Consider the following 22,904-nt stretch of genomic DNA (forward strand, 5'->3'; position numbering starts at 1 on the left):
GGGATAGTGCAAGTGCTGGAAAGCTTGTTCTTATGGAGCGGCTGTGAACCTGAGAGCAGGAATGAGCAGCGTCGGTGTGGCTTGAGAAGCAACTCCACCTGCAGTCAAACCTCAGGCAAGGACTCTGCTGGCCTTCATTTGGAGACTCTGGACTTCATTTAAGCGAGCTGGTAAACGAAGCTTTCAGCAGCCATGGGTAGTGGTAGGATTTGGGGATCTGGGAGGGCTGCAGCCTTGCTGTTAGTGCATGAGTGGCACAGAGCCAGCACGGTGCTGCCACAGGGGGTAGCAGGAAGGAAGAAAAAGCAGGACAGGCAAAACAGGAGCCTGAGTGTAACGGGGTGCTTGGGAGGGGAGGAAAACCAGACAGAAACCTGCAAGCATTGGCATGGGAGGTGGGGAGGACTAGGGGGTAAGAGGTGCTTTCTCTGCTCAGAATTCCTGCAGGCTTCCTGAGCAGAAGGGAACAGACATCCACACACCCCAAAGTCTTCCTGGGGTGCCCAGAAATGAGAAGAGCCTGGCTTAGAGCCACCAAACCCTGTTGCCTTGGGTAGGGAGGCAAGGTGGTGACGGAGGTTGGGAGGAGCAGGGCCAGCCTCCTCTGCTTGCGCCACGAGGCGGGCGTTTGGGAGATGGGTTTGGGTCGCGCCGTGGCTTCCTCAGGAGCTCGTGGCAGCTCTCATCAAAGTGCTGCTCCGGTTTTGGCCAGCAAGCCGCCAGGCTCTGCTCGCAGTTCGACTGTTTTAAATGGGGAAGGGTGCAACCTCTAATTAAAAAATCCTATTTTTCAAACTAATTGAAGCTGTTGCGGAACTTTAAACTCGCTGCGTCAGAGGCTGTTAAAAAATCAGGGACTTGGATGGAAGCTGTAGGTTTATTTCACTGTGGAGCACAAAACGCCTTGATTTTTGGGTGCAGAGCTGTAGACATTTACCTGGTGGTGTTCAGACAGGGGAGGGTCCCTGTACCCTCCTGCTTCGAGTGGCTAGGTTTAAAAGAGAGAACGTGTTAATAATAGTAATAAAAAACCAGATGATTTTAGTTAGGAGAAAATAGCTGTCGTTGCTTGGTGTATAACCCAACCTACAGAATAATTAAGCTGTTGCTTTTGTGAAAGTGCAGCTTTCTGGGTTAGAAAGAGGCTCAGTGGTTATGTTTAGTTTGCTCTTTACATGAAGTATCAGGGAGGCATTGGGTGTAATTACTGGAGATGAAGTTTCTGTTTAGATGTTAGCTAACACATGGGTTAACGTTGGTAAATGCTGTTTGTTTCTTAACAATGGAAAAAATTGTCCTTTAAAAGACCGTGTATTATCTGGGACTTAGATGCTTGGGCTTAAATAGGAAAGCTGGCACTCCTTACACGTCTGTAAAGCACCCCGTAAGTATTTTGAGCTGAGTTATCCAGCTCCAAGGCGGGCAGTCTTGGGCTCAGTGTCCGTACACATCTCTGAAGGCTGAGCAGCGCTGCTGCATCCAGATCCTGCTGAGGCTGAGCCTTATCCTGGTACCTTCAGCAGCCTCCTGCTGCCACCCTCTGATCCTTCCCCTGCCCGGCTCAGCGGGGACAGGGACTGCCAAATATCTCTCCGTTCTGTCACTTCTTTGTCTGCAGAGCTCGTAAATCCAGCCTCTGCCTTTATGACCCGGATCTGTTGGAGGAAAGATTTCCGTGGCGGTGGTCGGGTGGTCCTGGGGCTGCGGTCCCTGGCAAGCAGGGGATGAATCCCACGACAGGCAGGCTGGGCATGGGGGCTGATGTCCTGGCACTGCCGTGTTGCTCAAATTTAGGGTGGCTTCGGAGCATGAGCTGCATCCCACGCAGCCTTTCAGCCTTTCCAGTTTGGCTCGGGATATACTTCTTGCCCAAACAAACGTCTCTGTTAATCTGTACAGATGAATGCCTTGGATTAAATTGACCAGAGAAATGGCAATTACAGTAAAGGCTGTTTGTGTGTATGCCTTGGGCTGCCGTGCCCGGGCACTTGGGGATTATTTTTTTATATGGTCAGCGTGACAGAAGTGATCGATTGCTTCCAGGGCTGAGGATGCAGGGCGCTGTGCTCCTGGTTTCTGCCTCCCGTTGGCGGGCTGCAGCTGGCCCCGTGCTTCACCCACTGGGCTGTGGACCTGGGGAGTCTGCAAGCCACTGCAGCAGCCACAAAAAGGAGCTGAGGAAAGGCAAGTCTGCCATCACTCCTGCTGTTCTCACCTGTGGACCTCCTTTTCCATTAAAAAAAAAAAGCTCCACGCACCAAAAAAATGTTGTGAACCGCTGCATGAGGTTTCTTGGCTGAGCATATTATTTCATGTCATGCAAATGTTAAAATGTAGACAGTGAGTCATGAAATCAGAGCTGCTAGCAACAGTAAAACTTGCTCAGAGTTAATGCTAAGCATTTTACGTTTATTTCCCCTCCCCTGACTGTCTTTACTACTAATTTCCAACTGTGTTGATGGTACAGTTTTTAATTAACTCATTAAATGAGTAATCTTCGAGGCTTTGCCTAAGATTGCGGGTCTGTTAAACTATGCAACACAACGACATTAATTATAGTGTATTTGTTTTTATCTTCCGAATATAATCAGGAAAATATTTCCTCCGTCTTGGATTGTGTTTATAGGAGGAAATTCCGCGATGGGATTTAAAAGAACCAGAAAACTTTATTTTTTTTTTAATGTAGCCGTTAATGGAATCTTAACTAAACTGTCCCTGCAATATTTAAAAAACAAAAAACAACCAAAACCCATTATCCCGGGGAACGTACTGCTGTGTTTTTTGTTTTTTTTTTCCTAGGACAGCGTGCTCAAATTGTGCAGCTCCTCAGTGGTCTCTTGAAGATGCTCCAGGAGCTGAGTCATGTGCATTCGCCGGCCGAGCTGCCGCTCGGAGCCAAGGAGGGTTGTTGGGAGAGGAATATGAAAACCCGCAGTTTCTGACGGGCATTAGTAGGGCTGGTTCACGAGAGGCAGCTTTACAGAAGAGCCTAGCAGTGTATTTTTATCTTGTTTGCATCTAGCTGGCCGCCACCGCTCCGTAGAGTGGTGAGGAATGCTGAGCTCATACTTTTTAGCAGGGAAGGGAGGATTTTTATGAATGCTACTGAAGCATTTAATTTAGTGCCTAATCTTGCAGACAGTCATTTTCGTTTTCCTTTGGCAGCCTCGCCCCTGAAGGGTTAATATTTACCAAGTAGTGTGAAGTTCAGCCAGGCCGAGAAGATACAGGTGGAAAATACCTTCGGAGGAGCACATCGCTTGTCCTCATTTCATGCCTCATTAGCTGCCCCGTCCCGCATTGTTATGGGGTCAGGAGCTGCCACACGCTTGGGGGAGAGGGGACATCTCCTCCCATCCCCGGACCACCTGCGTTTGGGGTGCAGCTCAGCCTCCTCCTCATCTCTCTCTCCTGGCACTGGCCTCGGCTAGTAAAGGGAAAGACGGCAGCAATTATGGCACACACAATTAACGAGCTTCTAATCTCCAGCCTTGCGTGTAATTGCTGCTGTCAAATACAATTAGTGTCTGCCCAAGTTCCCTTCCCAGGGGGACAGCCGGGCCATGACACAGGGGGAGAGGAGGAGGAGGGGGTGGCTGAAACTTTAGGAGAGTTTACATTTTCTTGTTGCCTCCCTAATTATCCTCGCCCCTGAAATGGTGTGCAGAAATGTTAATCCGGTGCATTTAGGGGACGTGGTAACCAGCACAGCACTCCTTGAGGCCTACCCCTGAGTTAGCTCTGAGGCGTCTTCTGTCAAATTTGTCGCCCGAGACAATGCCAGCTTAATTACAATTCAATCAGCACGCTTCAAGGGTTTGCTGCTGACTTCGTGCGAGCCTGAAGGGGTTAGAGGACGATGCCTGTCCCGTTGTGGCAGCTGAGACTGGAACAACTGATCATCTCCTGGGTGTACTTGGGGCAGGTTGGACTCAGGATGAGTTTTCTCTTGCTGCCACCAAGCAAACCTCCATGGACACCCAGAGCTCACAGCTCCTCCAGGCTCAGGACCCTTAGCTGCACGTAGGAAGGGATGTAGGAAGATTGGTGCAGAGCAAGCGTCGATGGAAGCCTCTGGGCTGCGTATTCACCACTGCAGGAACACTTCAGGAAAGTTTTTATTGTAATGACTTTACTGGGGGTGTTTCTTCTCTCCTTCCCATGTGCCAGGTAGTGCTGCTCCTCTGCACAAAACTTGTCAGAGGTCTAATTTTATTCTGAATAAAGTTAGGATGTCCTGTATTTAACTCTTGCCTACGATCTAGCTTTTCTGTTATATTACAGCTTACAAAGACAAACAACAACAAAAAACCTTGTGCTCTTCTTGCTGCTCTGCTGTGTCTTTGTAGGACTTGTGTACCTTTTCTTCAATCACCCATAAAACAGCTGTGTGGGACGGGGCCCAGTGCAGCCCCAGTAATCCCCCAGTAAACTCCCTCGCGTCCCTGCAGCGAGTGCTGGCACAGGAGGGCAGTGAGTCACCAGAAGGGCCCTTGGAAGTGGCACGTTGTGAGATCTGTGGCAGCCTGCTTTGTGTACATCCAAACAAATCCTGGGCTCTGAGACAAGAAGCAATAAATCCCTGCCCTACCTTCAGGGATCCAGCGAGAGGTTAACCTGCCAAACCACCCACTTGACAGGAAATTACCTCTCTCTTATGCTTTTCCTCCTGCTGCCCAAAAAGGCAGGAGGAAAAATGGATCATGCTGTAATCACGGGAGACTTTTAAGACCAAAACCGAAGGTGAACACAAAACCCCTGCAAAGAAAATGTTTGCCTCTGTAATTGCTTTTCGTTTCCATAATGCTTAGTAGGATAAAACTATCTTCTTTCTCCTTTCTTTTTCAATCACAATTAGACTTTAATGTTGTTAAAGCTTATAAGTGAGTTTGAGCTACTGTCTTCCTGAAGAAAAGATGGAGCTGAAATTGTCAGTGAGACATTGGACAGGGTTTTTTAATGTGTCTGTCATTATATGTTAACCTCTGAACTGGGACACGATGTCTGGTTTATGGCTGACAACAATTTAAAGGTATACATCTTGACATCGTGGATAAAGGAAGAAGGGGGAGTGGGGCAAAAAATGAATTAATGATGTTAGCAAATATTAGTCCCCGTATTTCCATTTTGTTCTGAAAGTGGTTGTCAGGCTTTGAGGCTGCCTGGAGCAGCATTGTCCATGACAGGCAGTCAGGAGGCGAGCGGAGCTTGAATCGAGCCGGTCTTTTATTGACAAACACAGTGCCTGGAGGCAGGGATGAGGATGCTCTGCTGTCCCTTTCAGCACAAGTGTGGCTTTTCTCCTGCGGCAGAGCTCCCCGTGCTGCCCCGCGAAGGCATTGCCAGTCAGGGGGCTTGAAAATGCCTCTCATGAGTGCATTTGCTGCATGCAGAAGCACACCTTTGCCCATGATTTATGCTGGCTTCGGTCAACCAGATCCACCTGCTGAAGTTAACTGTCAAGAGTAAAAGTGACTTCGCTGTCAGCCGTAAGGGTACGCAAGCAGCAAAGAATCAATCAGCAATAATTAGGGGAAAACGTGGGAAATTCCAGTGCCTCTTAAGGCATTTCTTCACCCCTTTACTGCCTCTTCCTGGATCTCTTCTGTGACACTGCTTGTTCTTCAGCATCTGAGTGCAATCCTCCAGGACTTCTAGCCTTGCTGCTTCAAGTTCCCCTATATCCCCAGTTCCTTTACCAGCACCTTGAGAGCAGTTCCTTCACACCCATGGGGCACGTTGTAATTTTGCCTTTTCTCCAGCATCTCCTACGTGGTCCTGACTGCAGATAATACAGCTGGCATCTGTCTCGGATTCGGATTGCAAATTCTGGGAGCCTGGGATCGTGTTATTTCTTAGCTCTCATTAGTTACACGTGTAGCTGCAGTGCTTCGGCCTGCGCTGCCAGCGGTGAAAGAAATGGAGCTGGCTTAATTGAGAGCTACATAGTTAATTATTGGGGCCTTTTTTAACGGAGGAGAGGGAATTTGCAGCGTCAGTTTTTAATTTCATTGTGGCTCGCACGGTAACTCACTGCCTGCCATCCGTCTGCGTGTGACGTCTGCTTTATCTTTGCAGCCTGAAGAGCCCTCGTTCAGCGTAGAAATGCCAGGAGATTAAGAAAGGGATCTGCAACAGGGACACTTCGGCCGGTATGAGCAGCAAATAACACCACCGGGGTGGCTCGGAGCGAGCAGCTGCTCCTGTCCCACCTCTTATATTACCAGCCTGGCTTGCCACGTCGCGTTGGGATGCTGTGGCACAGGTACTGGCTGAGCTCACGGCATAGGCAAGGCGTCAAGGGTGGCTGGAAGGCACCCAGTTCCTATCTGCATCGAGGCTGCCTTACCGGTGCTCCGGGGAAGAAGTGTGGCTCCTGGCCTGGCCAGATTCCCCTGGGGAAGTCCGGGGCGATGATGGATGTTGGACCACGGGGCTGTTTTTAATGGCTTTGCAGAGGGGAGGCACGTGCTGAATCCTGAGAGGCGAGCCGAGCCGTTTGCTGGGCATTTTTCATAAACTTGTTCTCCATATCGAGGGCCGTGATGGAAGAAACTGGGTTCAGCATTCACAAATGGGATATTGAGTTCCCCGCTCCTGGCTGAAAGAGAGGAGATAAAAGCGACTTGGACAAAGCAACCTGTGCACGGATTGAGAGCTAGGGAAGTTTTTGTGTGAGCGTTTTTGGGAAAGCCTTTATCGCTGAGTTTCCCGCTGACCTTAGGTGTACTCGATCAAGAAGATTAATCTTTGGTGGAAATGCATTGGTTGCGCAAAGAGGGGGAACTTAATCCAAGAAACCTTTTCTTACGATTTGTGCCTCGAGAAGGATGAAATGTATTCGCTCGAGTGTTGCCTCTGACTTTGAAAAAAGCAACCACCGAGAAGTGGTAGTGGGAAGAAAGGGAAGAATATAGATTAAAAATTTTCCTGTAGCTTCTGGAACTGGTGCCCCCAGCATCCAAGGAGATCGGCTGGTTGTGAACGTAGCTTCATTTTATAGAAATAGCTCTCCCGTGCAATAGCAGATGATCTGAAATTAATTTTCTTTATAAGTGGTGTGGAAATAATTGGTGGACAGGAAGGTTCTCTGCTGAATAATTTTTTAAGAGGGGCACTGCACTGTGGAGACTCCAAAGCCCTTTCGCTTCAGGAAGGAGGAACTTCGTGTCACCTTTTACTCTAAATTAGAGAAAGCCAACTTGCCATGGATGAGCCTTCAAAGCCAATTTCCCTTCTGTTTTTTCTTTTAGAAAAGCTTGTCTGAGATATCTGCAAACCCAAATATTATGGCTCTGGGCTAGCGCAGGAGAGCTGAAATGTGGAGTTGGTGGGTTCGAGCCAGGCAGAGGGGAAATTTATTATGGGGAAAAAGCAAAATTGTTTAAAACTAAAGCAACTTAGGGAGCAGGAAGCAAGGCGAATTTAAGCATGTTTTACTTTAAAAAATCAACATCTTTCTGGGTAGATTTATGATGAGACAGCAACATTTTTGGTGTAGTCAGCAATGTATTGTGTCTACCAAGAGAGGGCTCAAGGTTGGGCCAGCTTTCCTTCGCTTCTCTGCTTTTATTCAGCTTGGGTATGATAATCCCTTGTCACGGAAGGCAAGGGAGCTGTCCTCTGCCAGCAGCATCTTGCACTTAATGGGCTGCTCTTGTAAGGAATTACTGCCGTGAATTGCAAACCAGTTTCGCCCGCTCACCTAAGGACCGAGATACTGGACTCCCTGGAAAAAATCAGGGCTTCTGGTGTCCTGCTGAGAGGGCTGGGCTCTCAGACAGCCCTGCTGAAAATCTGGCATCAGGTTAGAGGCAGGCAGCCGGAGAGCCCAGACTGCGGGAGGTTTTTGCAGAGGGAGGCCTGAGGCTGCACATCGATCAATCAGCTCTAATTGTTCGCTTCTATTACGGTGGGGATCATTCAGAATCCTAGAGTTCCTGGGAGTCAATCATTTGGAAATGCTGCCCATTATAGAAATTTAATTTTAAATCTATATTAAATAGATTTACAAAGGCAAGCTTTGCAGTCTAGTAACGTAACATTATGCCGCCGCACAGAGCCTCGGCTTTCGGGTCCTTGGGGGCCGCAGCTGAGAGCACTGCGGTGCGGAGGCAACGCCAGCGGGGCGGCGAGGCCACCACGCACACCTCTGGGTGACCAAGCTGGCCACACTCGGGGAAGCATCGATCCCAGTTTGCCCAGAGATGCACCCAGCTTTTCTGGATGGTGTGGGGTCACGGGATGCAGTCTGCCATGCAGATGAGGCATCCAGGGGCTGGGAGATGGAGGGGAGGGATGGCAGGTGGATGCTGGACCAATCTTTCTTTTTCTTTCAGACAACAGAGAAGAGGGGAAAAGAAAGCAAAACTGCATTTGGAGGCCCAGTTGTCAGCTCGTTGTATCAAGAAGAAACAATCAGGTGATTATCTCTGCCGCACTTGAGTTAAAAACAGTGTTTTCTGATGTCGTCTTGTACAGCTTTTTTTTTTTTTTTAATATCACACAAGTGTGGTGGCAACTACAACAGGATAATAAATGACAGGAAAGAACTTTTCAGGTCCATAATCATTTAAATCAATAACTCTCTGTATCATTGCCAGGTACTAACCTTTCCCTAGTGCAAGATGTGGGGGAAGGGCAAGGCTTCCCATTTTTCAGTTATATGGCTGAAAAAGCCTAATATTGGCTTTTTTAATAGAAAGCTATTCAGACACCACCTTTCTCAAATATTTATTTCTTTACCAATATATTCATTAAGGATTGTTCAGTGCAGGTTTTAATATTGGACAGTGTTTGCCTTCGGGGAGAGTTTGCACCCTATATCAAATTAATTTTTTTCCAGCTTCTGCAGCTAGCGTAGCAGAAATGCATTCACAGAAGTAGAATGGCTGCTATTTAAAAACTGTCAAGGTGCAAGTAGTAAGTGACATTAGCTACTGAATAAGGACAGCTGTTGGTGGTTTTTTTCCTGTTTCAAACTACTAAACTTCTAATCACGGGAGTAATATTAACTCCGATACATAAATGATTGCCTGGAGAATCTTTGAGAATGTGGCAACATTTTTAGTTAAAATGAAGAGTCAGAGAAGACTAAATGTTTGAGCAGTGTTTGCTGTCACGTTGCAGTTACCCATTTATGTGTTTGTGATCCCATTTGTTTTATTGTATGCCTTGCATCATTTCAGTCCCAGGAAATTAGAAGATAAACACTGTTTTCTCTACACACCCCCTCCCAGGCTGGCTGGGAATTTTCCCAAAGTGTTAAAACTCTAACGCAGCATTTCTTTGACTTGTCGCAAACTCATAAAAAATAAATCTTGAGCTGGTGGCTTCAAACCTTTTGCAAGGAGCTCGGGTAGATGTCCTGAGTAAGCAAACACGGCGGCAGCAGTGGGCATTGCAGTGTGCTGCACGGCAAGAGGGAACAGTTGGCCAGGAGCAGCCTTTCCAACCTGGCTCGGGGAGCCAACACGTCCTTAACTTGTCCCTGGACCTTGACCAGAGCTGGGCAAGTATGACGTTGGTTTAACAAACTGCTTGAGGAATAGCACTTCTGCTAGCCACAAGCTCCTTTTTCTTCCCTGCTCTGTCAGTAGGGGTCTCGGCTCACGTCCTTGATGGCATAGTTTGACCTTGTAGTTTGGATTCTGTCTGAGCTGTTCCTTCAGGAGTTGAACATATCAGTGCTGCACAGCGTTGAAATTAAATGAAATGTTTATTCCTACAGTTCTTTCAGAGTTGTGGCTATCCCAGGTATTGCCTGTGGCCCTTCTTGATCACGAAATACAGCCCAATATACAGGAAACCAGGTTTTGTCCTGGTTAGCTTGGTCTCAATTGGTCTCAATCTTCTCTTTGTATTTTTGTTCTCATTCCTCTGAGAACATGGCTCATGGAGGACTTGAAGGTGACTGCAGCTCCAAATACTTTTTTTCAAACATGCCACGTGGAAAGCAGTGCACTGTGTGGGTATCAGTGCCCTGATAGCTGTGGTCTCGTACAGCATAGCTGTAATCCTCACAAACTTCAGCTGTGGATGGATGTATCCACTGACACAGCTGGTAGAGTGAGATTCTGCCAAAAGGGAGTTACAAGAAGTCTCTTCACGCTGCTTGCAGAACAGAAACTCGGGTGATCCATTAGCAGTGCTTGGCTAGTACGCATCAGCGTCCTCACCTATAAGATGGGGAGTGAGTCTCACCCACAGAATTACACTGGTACAAAATCTGAAAGCAAATGAAGCTAAGAAGGATGGCTCTGGACATTTGATTTTGTATCCAAATGTATTTAGAGCATAGAAGTGATTTGGTTTGTTAATACCACCTCGGGGGTGGGGGAAGCAGAAGGAGAAAGAAAACTTAGTGCCCTGAGCCAGCAAAAATCTGTGTGTTGGTAATTAGCAGTAAGTAGGTGGTGGTTCATAGCCTAAGATCTGAGAAAAGAAACCTGTTTGTGGACTCAGTTGTCAATGGTGAGCCTTACCGAGCCTTTACAACAAGCCTGCAAAAATTGGAATATAAATCAATCCACTTTAGTCTCTGTTTCCCTGAGCTGTTGATGGGATAAATATTTCCCAGTTACGGGGTCACTTTAAGAAAGCCCAGAACGAGGGAAAATCTTATTTTGTGTATTAAAAACTAAAACTCGAGTCCTCACCAGCCTTGGGTTCTGACAGACTGCTGAAAGCAATGAATCTCTTAGCAGGCAGCACCGAGCCAAGTACAGCCTGCCGTGTGCCCTTTAGGATTCAGCTGATGCAAAGGCAGAGAAAGGCTGTCTAATTCATCTGGAGCCCAGCATCTTCACCACCTCGCCGTGCACCAGCAGATAGACAAGAATAAGAATGCAAGTGCAGAGTTTTAAAGGTTCACCTAAGCAGATCCACGTAATTTATTCTTACCAGAAGCTTTTGAACAGTTTAACAAATGATTACATAGCAGCAGCTCGGAGTAGGTTAATAGGGAGATGAGAGATCTTGTTTTAAATGTAGTGTAAACCACGAATTTACTGTCAGCAGTCATTTACCAAACAAAGCAGCAATGCTACTGCTTTTAAACTGAGTGTCTGAAATTAAATAATGCTCGCATTTATTTTGTGGGATGAAGTGCTTGGCTTTTAGGGTGCGAATCTGTAAATGCTGGACAAGGCGGAGCTGCCGTACCCCGCCATAAAGTCAGGTGGATCAGAAATTGGAGGAACCGGGGTGGTACAAGCACTGATTTTGCCGAATCACTAATTATCTCAAATATTACTACTCTGAGAACAGGACAGCAAAATGGTCAGCCTGGCTCATGTAACTACACTGCGAAGGTTCCAAATAAATTCAGGAGCATCTGTAGAAACAGGTTATACCGATCTAATTAAATCAATTCAGACAGAGATTCAGTTAAATCGGTGCAATTTGTGTGTTCATAGATCAATCCTCAAATCAGGAGAAGGTCTCTTGAGCTAATGAGGCGTAGCAGTTATTTACTTTGGGGTGCTGGGCACTGGTCATCAATTAGGAGTCATTAATAAACCCTGGCAATAAAGAGCTGAAGTACCCCCAGTGACTAATGGGGAGCAGTTGCACAGTGTATTAGCATAGTGCTCTGCCTTTGTGTTCCTCTGTAAATCACTTATCTGGCTTTGGGCATTCCAGAAAAACAAAGCGTGCTGGTGGGGGAACGTGGAGGATCCCTGAAAGGAAGGACTGCGAAATTATCAGGGACTGCAGACCGCTCAGCCCAGCGGGGCTGGGGACGGTGAGGGTTGGTTTGGTTTTTGCTGTTGGATCCAGCTTTATGTCTGCTTGTAAGACCAGAACAAAAGCAGCAGTAGTTGAGCTCTTCGGTGATCAAATAACTGTAATTAGCGTTTCACAAACCTGGGAAATAAACAGTGAGGTGAGGCTGACTGGCGTGTCACCGCTGTAAATCTGAGACAGGGGCTGAGCGAGATGCCAGAAATACCGCAGAATTGGAAATTCAACTTTAAAGTTATTTTTAAATATATTTTTTTAAAGACCAAAAAAAAAAAAAGGCAGTTTACAAATGTTTCCAGCACCCGAAAGCATTCAGTTGGCAAGGTGCGAACACAAAACCCTGCTGCCAAACGGCTCTGTGTGGGAGCCCTCCGGCGCTCAGCCCCAGCACCCCAGCATGGAAGCACCGAGGCTGAGCTGAGCTGATTTTCACACTTTTACCATCCCGAGGGACGAGGGAAGCCCTTTTGCTACTAAAAATCAAAAAACCTGAACGCTTTCCTGCAGTGCTCGGGAGCAAAGAGCACCCCGTGTCGGCCAGGAGGCGCGTTTAGGAGCCGCAGGTGAGTGAGTGCTTGCGTTTTGGCAACTGGGTGGCGAGCACCCCTCTGTCCTCCCCATCCCAGGGCTCGCCCGTCCCCCTGGGTCTGGGAGCCCGGCTGATGCCGTGTAATCTATCAGAATTGTATTAATCCCGCTAACGCAGCCGCCATCTGGCCCCGCTGCCGGCCGGCTTGCGCGAGCCCCCCCGTGATTGATGGGCTCTGGAATTGATTAGTTGTTCTGCGAGACAAATGAACTGTTTTGGCAGAAAATACCAGAGGTCGCTGCGTGTGGTCAGGCACAAAGGCTGCTGAATTTTAAAGAGCCGCTTCCAGCATCCGTTTGTAAAGATGCTGCTTCGCCGCGGCGTGACGGCTTTTGGGAAGAGCCCGGAGCGCGGTCGGGGGGTTTTGTTCCTTTCCTCCGGGAACACCAGCATCGGGAATGAGAACACGATGGCAGCGTTTGTGTCGGGACGGGGCTGGCATCGCCGGCTGGTGGGGAAAAAAAGAGGGTTGGCACCATGCCTCGCACTGATGCTGGCCCACGAAATCCCTGCGGAAGAGCCCTGCCTGAGCAACCCATCATCGCAATGGAGAGGCGTTTCTCAGGAATAAAACACCTGCAGATGCAGCCAGAAGGCATGCCGGTGCTCTGAGGTTGGCGTTATTTAGAAATGGACCCTCCAAGACGCTTGCCAAGCTGGCCTGGAGTTTAGGGCATCCCCTGAGCAGTCACCCTTGGGCGCTTCACTTTGTCAGGCAGCGGGGCGGCCTCGTTCAGGCCTCGCTCCCGTTGGGAGGCTTCATCCTTCCTTGACAGCTCCCGTGGGGGCTTTTTGTGGCCTCCCCACCACTGGTGACGCTGCTCGGCCTCCCGTGAGGGCTGGGGAGTGGGATGGCACACGTCTTGTGTGTCCCGGCCCCCCTCGGGGGACAGCGCACAAGTGTGCAGGCAAGTGGGCAACGCTTCCCCGGGGACAGCCCGCCGGCTCAAAATAAACTTGAGTTATGGATTTATTCAGCTTGTAAAACCTCAGCTGGCATAAATAATTGAGAAAGCAAAGGTTTGTCTGCGGTGCATACCTCAGGGACCCGCTCCTGCCTCCCCCCCTCCCACCACCCTTTCTTATGAAAATGATCCCAGTTGCACTGATAGATAATAACAACACCAAGCAATTAAAAGCTATGGGTGGCTGGAGAGAGGAGAAAAGGTTCAGTTAATGAGCTTTTCCTCTTCCTGTGCCCAGGAGAGCCTCAGAAGTGACGAGGCGATTAAAGCGAAGAGATAATTATAGATTATGTGAAAATGGGTCCCTTGGGGGCCCAGGGCCTCGACACAAACAGCCAGCGTTGCGAGTGCCTCTCGGCTCCCCACACGCTGCCTGCTCCGCTCCGGCGAGCTCCCACCAGCTCGGCAGCCCCGTGCCAAACCCACGGCCGATGCCACCTGTTTGTGGCACCGTCCCGGGCGAGGTGCCGGCCCCACAGAGGGTCCCATGGGGTTCAGTGCTGACTGACCCCACAAAGGAGGAGAGGAGGCCCAGAGCAGCCCACGAGGGGTGGAAGGGAATGGGGCTGGCCTCGGGATGCTCTCTGTTTTGAAAGCGACTCCGTTTACAGCACTAAAGGTAAGGAGGAAGCGAAGCCTGGCAAAGCAACAGCAGATCTCTTCTACGAGCTGTTAAAAAACCATCATCAAAAAAAAAATACAGAGCGTCAGGTGGTTTGGTTTCTGGGCCTTGCTGCTGGCTCTCACCAGTTCTATAGGTAGAGTGCAAATACCCGCTAAGTCCCGGTCTGAAAGCAGTGCATCACTTTGCTTTCTTGTAACTGCTCTGCTGGAGGGGTTTTTGGTGCATATTCGTACACACAGACATGAAACAAAAGGAAAAAACTCAGCTGCAAGTATTTTTAAGCAATGTCTTATTTGTCCAGTTCACATCAAAAAAAAAAAAAAAAAGTGCGTGTGGGAGGAATCTGGTTTAAATTCCTTTAGTGAGTTTTTTTGTCCATTTACCTTCCTGGTTTTGGCACATGGCAAGACCAAATCGGTTTGAATGCCTGAAGCACAGCTTCATGGGACCAGTTTGTTGGCAGGTAAAATGTTTTTGTTAGGGCTGCATGGACGTCCCTCCAATCTGTTTGTGCAAAGGCTCACTTCTTTGATTTGTAGAATGGATTCAGAGTCCGTATGATACATATATATAAATATATATTTAAGTGGGGGGCAGCAGGAGAGTGGTTTAAAGCATGACAAATAAATGCGCTGTAGAAAGATGAAATTTCCTCAACTGTTATCTTCATGTGGGGAAATTGCTATCCTGGAATAATTCCATTGTGGAGCCTGCTCTGAAAGAAAAGTGGCTTTTTGGAAGGAGAAGATACAGAGCATTCACAGGGGCGGTTATTCCAGAACAGCTAAATCATACCCAGATAGCTGTGCCCATTTATTCTCCCTCCAGACAGTACCGGTATCCTCGGGAGAAGACCACAGAAGTTTGTCTGGAGGTGGTGGTAGGATGATTGCTCGGTTTGGCTCCAGCACGGGCTGCAAGCAGTTGTTTCATTGCTGCTTTTTGCCTTTCCACTGGTACCTTTGGCTCTGCCGCATCAGATTCGGCAGGGCTGGTGTCATTGCCAGGGACGGAGGGTGCAGCCTGAGCTCGGGGTTGTGACACAAATTCATCCAGGAGTAGCCGAGGATGGTTGTGATGGAAGGAGAGACTGGATTATGCTTTGATGGTGCAGTGGAGAGAGTCATCTGTCATAAATGGTGTGCTTACAAAGGGGGAAGAGCTGTTTGAGCCACATTGTTCCATCTTGTCTGAATGGCAGGCTCACCAAAAGGCTGCTTTCAGCAGCCGAGGGCACGTTTGAGAGGCTGGACTAACAAGGTAGGACCGGAGGGACCTCCCGGCACGTCACATCAGCCCTTGTTAGTAGGGGCAGGCGTGCCTCGTAACCTCCATCACGAATCTGTCAGACCCCATCTTGAGCAGCACGAGCCTTTGCCTTTCCTAGTCCCACCGTGAGATTCCTTTTTCCCCAGGACTCAAAGCGATCTCAAAGACTCAAAGCAATGGTGCAGGGTACAGCCAGGGCCCCCACCGAAGGAGCTCTTCAGAGACCAGTTAAGAAACTGGAAGCCGTCTGTAATGCCTCTGTGAGACCTCATCCAGCCCCCAGCTCCTTGCTGGAAGGGCACAGCTCAGGAGGACTGCTGTGTGCAAAGCAGGGGTGATGTGCAGGGCTCCTGGACGAGAAAGGTGGGAGAGATCGGGGCAAGCGGCTTCCTAAGGGGAAGTACTGGGATTTCTGCTGCTGGAGCTGAAGATGAGCACTGTTTTGTTTTGTTTTGTTTTGTTTTGTTTTATTTTATTTTATTTTTTATTTTATTTTATTTTTATTTTATTTTATTTCCAAACTTTTACTGGCACTGAGGAAAAATGCTTAAAGCGTTTTTAAGGCGAACAGAGTGTCGCTCTGGATGTCTAGCGGTACAAGACAGAAAGTCAGAGTTCCCCCACGGAGCCCTGCCTGTCCTGATGTGAGGGGGGACGTGGCCTGGTTGGCAGCAGCGTTTGTTTTTTTCAATTTTTGCTGGGGTTGCAAATGGAAGAGCATCGCTTTTTCTTTGTTAGCAATTACTCAGTAATGCAATAAAGTTCTGATTTTACTTCTGCTCTGACTCACATCAACCTGCAGTGTTCGTGAGCAGATAAACGTGAGGAGTGCCGTTACCTTTTAGCACCAGGAGAGCTGTTTCCCTCGAGCTGCCCCGGTGCACTGCAGGCATTTTCTCTGCTGCCTGCCAGGCTCAGAGCACAGCGACCTCCCTGCTGGGTCTGGGCTGCCCTAGCAAGCTCCTATTCTTGTGAGGCGTTTCCTCTGAGGCTGTGGTTGTTTTTGTTTCTTGACCATCCTGCAAGTGACCCCGCTGCAATCCTTTTTGCAGTGGTGTTGTTAAGGCAGAGCTTGGCCGTGCCGTGTCCGAGAGCAGCAGGCTGCATGCGAGGGGCCAGCACCCGCTCCCTGACACCTGCTGCTGGCAGCAAGAGCAACAAGTTGGGATGTCACAGGCGTCAGTGTGGCCTCAGATTTACTAAAACTTCTCTTACCAGCTAACCAAGCAATTTCTCATGAAGTTAAGACCTTTTACAGATTCTTGAAACACGCAGGAGCTTTGTGTGAGTCGCTGGAGCTACAGCGCTCCATGGCAATTAAAAAAGCAAGCGCAGGAACCTTTTTACCCTGTACAAATCTGTACTGATCTGCACTTGCTTATCTAATAGGGCACACAGGTTGGATCAACCCGTCTCAAAAAGGATGTAGCAGAAGGAGGGAGACTGAAGAAGAAGATGAAAGGGGCTATCAGAGGCAGCGTGGAGTCTCTGTCCAAAGAGACAACGGGATGGATTGGTAGGAGAGAAGGTGCCTAAAACATGGTCTGACCCAAAGCGGCTGTTGTTACAGGCTTGTTTGTGTAGCAAGGAGAATAAAGGTTTAGTCTTTTATCTTCTGTGGGATTGCAGAGCTTTATACCAGGGCTGAATGTGGTTTGTGTTAACAGACTTTATAGACTTGTGCCAGCTCACAGGAGCAAGTCTTCTGCCCTGGCACAGCATTGTTTAAAAGAACCTTTGTTTTCTAGGAAGCAGGATTTCCAGGTCTCTTACCTGGAAAAAAACATTGTTCTGCATGCCCCGTACCAGGAGTCTGTTCCACTCCAGTGATGCTGTTGAAATGTCCATGGCAAAGTTAGGGCGTATGATGTGCACGTGGCTTTGTGCTGTGCAGTAACACGGTGCTTCTCTTGCTTTTGTTTCCTGAATAGGGAAGAGGACAAGAACATTTTTGACTACTGCAAAGAAAACAACATTGACTATGTAACCAAAGCCATTCAATCGAAAAAAGTGGATGTGAATGTTGCAGATGAAGAGGTATGGATAAAAAAGATTTAAAAAAATAATCTTGGAGCTGTTTTGAAAATGGCAGCTTTCCACTGGCTTTCTGGTAGTGGATGCCCTGTGATGCTGTTGCATATCAGAAACTTCCTATGTTATTTCCAGCAACACCAGCAGCAACTTGCAGAGTAAGACCCCTTACAAGCCCCACTTTCTAAAGGCATCGTCCAGTCTTTATTTTTTTTTCTTATCAGAATCAAAACACCATAAAACACCATTTCTCCACAGGGAGCTAATGCAGCTATTGCCAGAAACCTCAAGGAGAGGGCGAGTGTCTAAAATGTGAATTGTGTCAATCTTTTTTTGGTGACAGTGAACACCTGAAGCAGACAGCTCAGCCCTCAGGAAGTGCAGCAGAACCAGCTTCACCGCGCTGGGTTCAGTGCTTGCATACTGCCACCTAGCCCTGCTCTCGGTCAATAGGATGTGCAGCTACTTTTGCCCGCTGCTCTCCAGCACATTGTGTCTCGGTGAACAGATGAAGTGCTTACACATTCATAGACTGAGACGCCACAAATTCAGTTGGGTTCTCCTGTAGCTCTAAGCAGATTTCTGCCCTCTGAGCCATGACAGCCCCGGCTGGGGCTCTGAATGCTGATGGCAGGGCCTTTTATTATTAATCAGGAATTCGTGTGAATTAATTTTCAGCGGAGAGGGAGGGTGCTCGCCATCAGGCTTGGAATTTCACATCGTAAATTCAATGAGCTGAAGCTGTCGTGTGCCACACGGTTGCTGCAACAGCGCCGATACTGAGCTCCTGCTGACCACAGGCTACAGCACTGAGCACCCAGGGCAGAAGCTCAGAACATGGCTGGAGTCCTTTAAGTGATAAAAGCTCACTTTGGAGATCACGCACTTGCAATAAGTACATAATAGCATCACGTTTCATTTCCATTGCTGAGATGCTCATTCCTAGTTAGGCAGGTTCAGAAGCTGTTACCTTCCTTTGCATTCAAACAGCAAACGTGCTTGTTTTCAGGCAAAGAAATTGTTTTGCTTTTTTTGAAATTGTGAAAGATGGCTGAAGTATTTCTGTGCTCTCAGTGTAAACATTCAGAGCCAGATCTGAAAACTGTCAGGTGACATCCTCATTGAGAGTTACCGAGTCCGATGTATGAGGGGGCCTGTTTCAGGAGCTCACAGCCCGTGACTCTTGCAGAGCAGGGAGCTGCTTCAGCAAACCTGTGACACCTCTGCACCCTGTGAAAGGTTGATGGGATGGTTCTCACTGGTGCAAAATCTCCCCACAGGTGAAATTCTCACAACATCGCTTATTTTTGCTTACCCCAGCAAATGCTTGACACAGGGAAGTAGGAGGTAGGAGCCTTTTTTTTTTCCTTTTTCTTTTTCTTTTTTGGCAAGTGCTGGCTTCCTGAGGCTCGTTTCTAACTGGTAAAATAAATAAATAAATAAGTTAGGGTACCAAAAAGGAAGATCTGAAAGAAATACTTCAGTTGTTTTAGGGAGCTGAAACCATTACCAGTGTTGTTTGGTATCCAAATGTATTTTTCGAAATCTGGAGTGCAGCTGATTTTCCAATATCGTGCAGGTTGATTGAAGTTTTAGAACCCATTTTAGGATGGAGATAACCCAGAGCGAGCCTTTGGTAGAGGGAAGTGTATGCAAGCATAATCTTGTCATTTTCATTAACTGTTTTAGTGTTACTGCATAAATATATCCTGCCGTACCCAGAAGATGCTTCCCCTAGCCCTCAGAACATAACTCACGCTGTCAGGCTTTTGATTTAAGCACATATAAATTTAAAATGGCAGCAGGGATACGTACAAAGAGTTAACTTGTGGAGCAAAACCTTCCAAAGCATCAACCACTCTCCTGCTAACTGCACAGCCTTTCCTCGTGGGTAACGACTCGGCTGAGGTTGCAAGGTGCTTAGGTTTTATCTCCAAGTGATGCATTCGTCCTGTATCTAATCGCATCCTCTCTAATTTGGTGTGAGCCTGAAAGAAGTTAGCAAAAGGAGAAAATGAGAAGGAAAATGTGAAATGGGGACAAGCCTGCTTAGAAGCAAAAGGATTTCAGAAGGGGCAAGAGAAGTCTTGGAGGCTTTAGACAGAGATGGGCTTGGCAACTTTGGATGCATAAGCTGTCTACTTCCCTAGATTAAAAAAAAAATGAATAAAAACCTTCATGTAGAGCACTGAAGCCTGCATACCTGTGAACAGTTTGGATATAATAAGCTTCAGTTTAGAATTAGACAAAGAATCTAATGACAGTAATCATGTACAAGCCTCCATTTACTCTATCTAAATTGCCCAGGGTTCAGCAGGATAGCTTGCACTCACTTAGGAGAAGTCGCACAGACTAAAACAACCAGTTCCTCATGCGTGTGTCAGCAGGATTAATGGAAGAAGAAATGGACTGTGGCTGTGGGGTTACCACAGGGCTTCGGGCACCTTCCGGGAGCGTGGATTGTTTGCTGCCTTTATGGGAAAAATATTTCTTGGACTACTAACTAACCAGAAGTTGTCCAGAAGCATAGATGAGCTGCTTTTGTAATTTGTGCCAAGGGCCGTGGAGGCTGTGGAGAGAGGGTTTTTTTTTTTGTAATTGTTGGAGAAATCCCAATAAACAAACATGTTACCTGTGTGCAGCATTTAAGCCCTTGCCAGAGCTTAATGATAAAAGGCGTCTGGATGGTGCTCGTTTGGGCCCCGGTTCCCATGCTGTTGAGACAGCGAGTGCCAAGCTGCTGCCAGCTTGCCAAGGCGAGGGCAGGTGGAAATGGGTTCAAAGCAGCATCGCCTTTCTGGGCTGCTAAGGAAGAATTTCCCTGAACGTTTCCCAGCTCTGGAAGTGACTGACTTCCAAATCAAAGCTGAATTTCACCTGGATTTTTGCAACCGCTGCCTTCCCGTTCACCACCTCCCCGGTGTCAGGAAGGGGACGCAGCCTTTACGTGTCTCTCTCCGTAATTACCAGAAATAAAATACTTGCTCCAGGTTGGATCAGCTGCCAGTGGTGTACGACCATTACAGCTGCAAACGTGGTACCTAGAAGGACACCCTGATATCGTGGTGTATCCGCTGGGCTTGGCTTTGTTCTCCTCTTTCTCTGCACAGGCTAATTGATGTGAAAATCATTCCCATCCGCTCGTCTGCCGAGGCTCGGTGTATCCGAGACAAATCCCTGTCCTGTGCTTTGTTTGTGAACACCCTGTGACTTGGAGCTGAGCAAAATTGATATGCTGCTGGCTGGAGAAACTGCTGCGGGAGCTGGCCAAGCTGGCAGTGGCTGTCCAGGCAAAGCACAGAAGATTTAAGAGGCAGGGTTAGTGCACTGGGGCTATTTTTATGCTTTTATTTTATTTTATTTTATTAAATATTTCAGAGGCAGGGGAAAATGCATCCTTCCACATAACTTCTGCAACAATTGGTGTGTGTTTGAGCTGCAGGGAGCGAGCACCTCGATGTTTGACTGCGTTTGGGCAAGACCTCGCCCCTGCAGTGCTTTCCCCTGCAAAATTATTGCTGTCAGTCTGAGTTTTTTTACTACCTAATGAAATAGTTGTATGGGAAGTGCTTTGGGAAAGCTCAGTCTGTGGCTCTCCACGTTTCTGCCCTGTTGTTTAACCACGGAGACACATGTTGATAGCAAGCAACAGCTGGGCAAGGCTAAAGGATTTTGCGCTGTGGGTAGCTGATAGCCGTGCTGCACAGCGAGCTGAGATCCTACATCCAGCTGAAGCCTGGCTCATCTCCGAGGCTTTTTTCTTGTTAGGAGGACATGGGAAACAAGTCAGCTTTGTAGCTGTACAGCTGTCTTAACTACCTGTAGCTAGAACTGAGCATTTTAACTTGTCTCATTCTATGCAAACAGCAGTGAGTATCTTCTGGTTTTAAACATAAGTTTCTTGGCAGCAATTTTTGTTCTATCGTAAGGAAGTGGAGACTCTTCTGCAGGTATTTTTACTTCCATATCAAACGGTGTGCTCGTGCAGAGGAGGTCTCCGAAATCCCCAGCACCCGGTGTTTAGGAGATAACACGCTGCAAGGGTGCAGCCACTGCTGGGCTGGAACGTGTCAGCTGCTTAATAGCGCACGATTACAATGCAGAGCCATTTAAGGCACTAATTGGAAAATATTGTACCCATTTAGAATTGCAGAGAAAATATATAGGTAAGCAGAGTGTAATTATCCAAAGTGGAATTGGCCCAAGACTTGAAATCCATACTCCTGCAAATAGCACAAGGAGATTTTTAATGACTGTGGGTGATCGGGCCTCTGTTTCTCGTCGTGTTCACAAGGCAACGTTTGCAGCAGAACCAGATGTCCAGCGTGGTAGGAAGGGACCAGTTGCACCCTGCTGCAGCATCGCTGAGTTCACAGAATCGGCAGCCCAATTCCTCCTGAGCTGCTAGTCTTCCTTCATCGGTCTCAGCCAAATTCGGCACCAATAAAATGAAATAAGATCCTGTTTGGCTGGAGCCAAATGCAAAACAACAGATTAGAGCCACAAAACTATAACCTGAGTTTCATCAAAAGGATAGAAATGGCTTTATTTTGCCCCACAACTGCACAAAAATTGCAATTGTGTAATTTTGATATTGTTCCTGTATGCACGTATAAAGAAAGTGGAGCAACCAGTTGGAAGTACTGAGTGTTAGTGTGCATATTGCAGGTAGTGCTTCTTGCTTCTGAAATAAACGTCTGGCATAAAGAAGTTGCTGTTATTTGCCCAACTGAAATCCTTATTTTTAAGTAATTACCAGCCTGGGTAGGACTTAGGGATGCTAAAGATAAATGGAAGATCTTTCCATGTTTACTTTTTTTATTTTAATTTACTCTTTTCCCCTCTTAGGCTTTGATTGTGGTGTTGAGTACAAGAGCATCCGTCAGTAAATGGCCCCATGGATGTCACCCGTGCTTCCGCGGAAAGTCATTGTCAGAGAATTCATTCTGATTCAGGGTTAATTAGTGTAACATTAAAATTATGCGTTACAAAAAATTAATTACTTGCTGGGTCAAAAAGTGTGTTAAAAAGCTTAATGCCTCGTGCCTGAGTTCACGTTTCCTCCCTCAAAATAATGGTCTGCCTCCGCTGCTCCCGGAGAATGCCCGGCAGGAGGAGGGCGAGCTCCAGCCCCAGGTGTCTCCTGCCCCACCTGCAGATTTTGGCACTCGGCTTGGGAAGCTTGGCTCATGCTTCCCGTTAGCAGATGAATGAGCTGCTCACCTTGCTCACCGCCGCTGTGTCGAGAGATTTCTGGCCAGGCGGTGGCTGATCTAATTGCTTTCGCCTCTGAAGGTCTGGGGCTGGTTTGTGTAGGATTGGGAAAAACGGGTCAAGTTTTTCCCAATGAAACATGGGTTTCAAGTCCAGATCAGGAGCACCAGTGTGTTACGTACCTTTTATTTTGTTTGTGTTTGTTCTTGGTACTCAGTACTTCATAGCATGACTAGTTTTTTGGGGTCTGTTTTTGGCTAGCTCTGATAATTTTCTCTTGGATGTTGCAGGGCAGGGCTCTGCTCCACTGGGCATGCGACAGAGGACACAAGGAGCTCGTTTCAGTACTGTTACAGCACGCTGCCGACGTTAACAGCCAGGTAAGGAACGAAAGGCTGAACCTGAGCGATGTTACGTAGCCTCCTGACCAAACATTTCACACTCTGAATTCTTCCAAGACTCCACA

General features: G+C 47.7%; 1 protein-coding gene across 4 annotated transcripts in view; it reads left to right on the forward strand.

Moving 5' to 3' along the window:
• ACBD6 (acyl-CoA binding domain containing 6) overlaps positions 1-22,904 on the forward strand; it is a gene marked incomplete at its 5' end in the record, with an annotated part of 74,565 nt that overhangs the window by 15,041 nt on the left and 36,620 nt on the right. For all 4 annotated transcript variants that reach the window (XR_014695376.1, XR_014695377.1, XM_084527246.1 and 1 more), the window contains 3 exons: positions 8,340-8,422; positions 17,125-17,230; positions 22,729-22,818. Coding sequence is in view for 2 of the 4 variants with exons in the window: in XM_084527246.1 (XP_084383372.1) it covers positions 8,340-8,422; positions 17,125-17,230; positions 22,729-22,818 (279 nt within the window). The remainder of the gene's footprint in view (positions 1-8,339; positions 8,423-17,124; positions 17,231-22,728; positions 22,819-22,904) is intronic.

This window comes from Aythya ferina, assembly GCF_964211825.1.
Source record: "Aythya ferina genome assembly, chromosome: 8".
Lineage (NCBI taxonomy): Eukaryota > Metazoa > Chordata > Aves > Anseriformes > Anatidae > Aythya > Aythya ferina.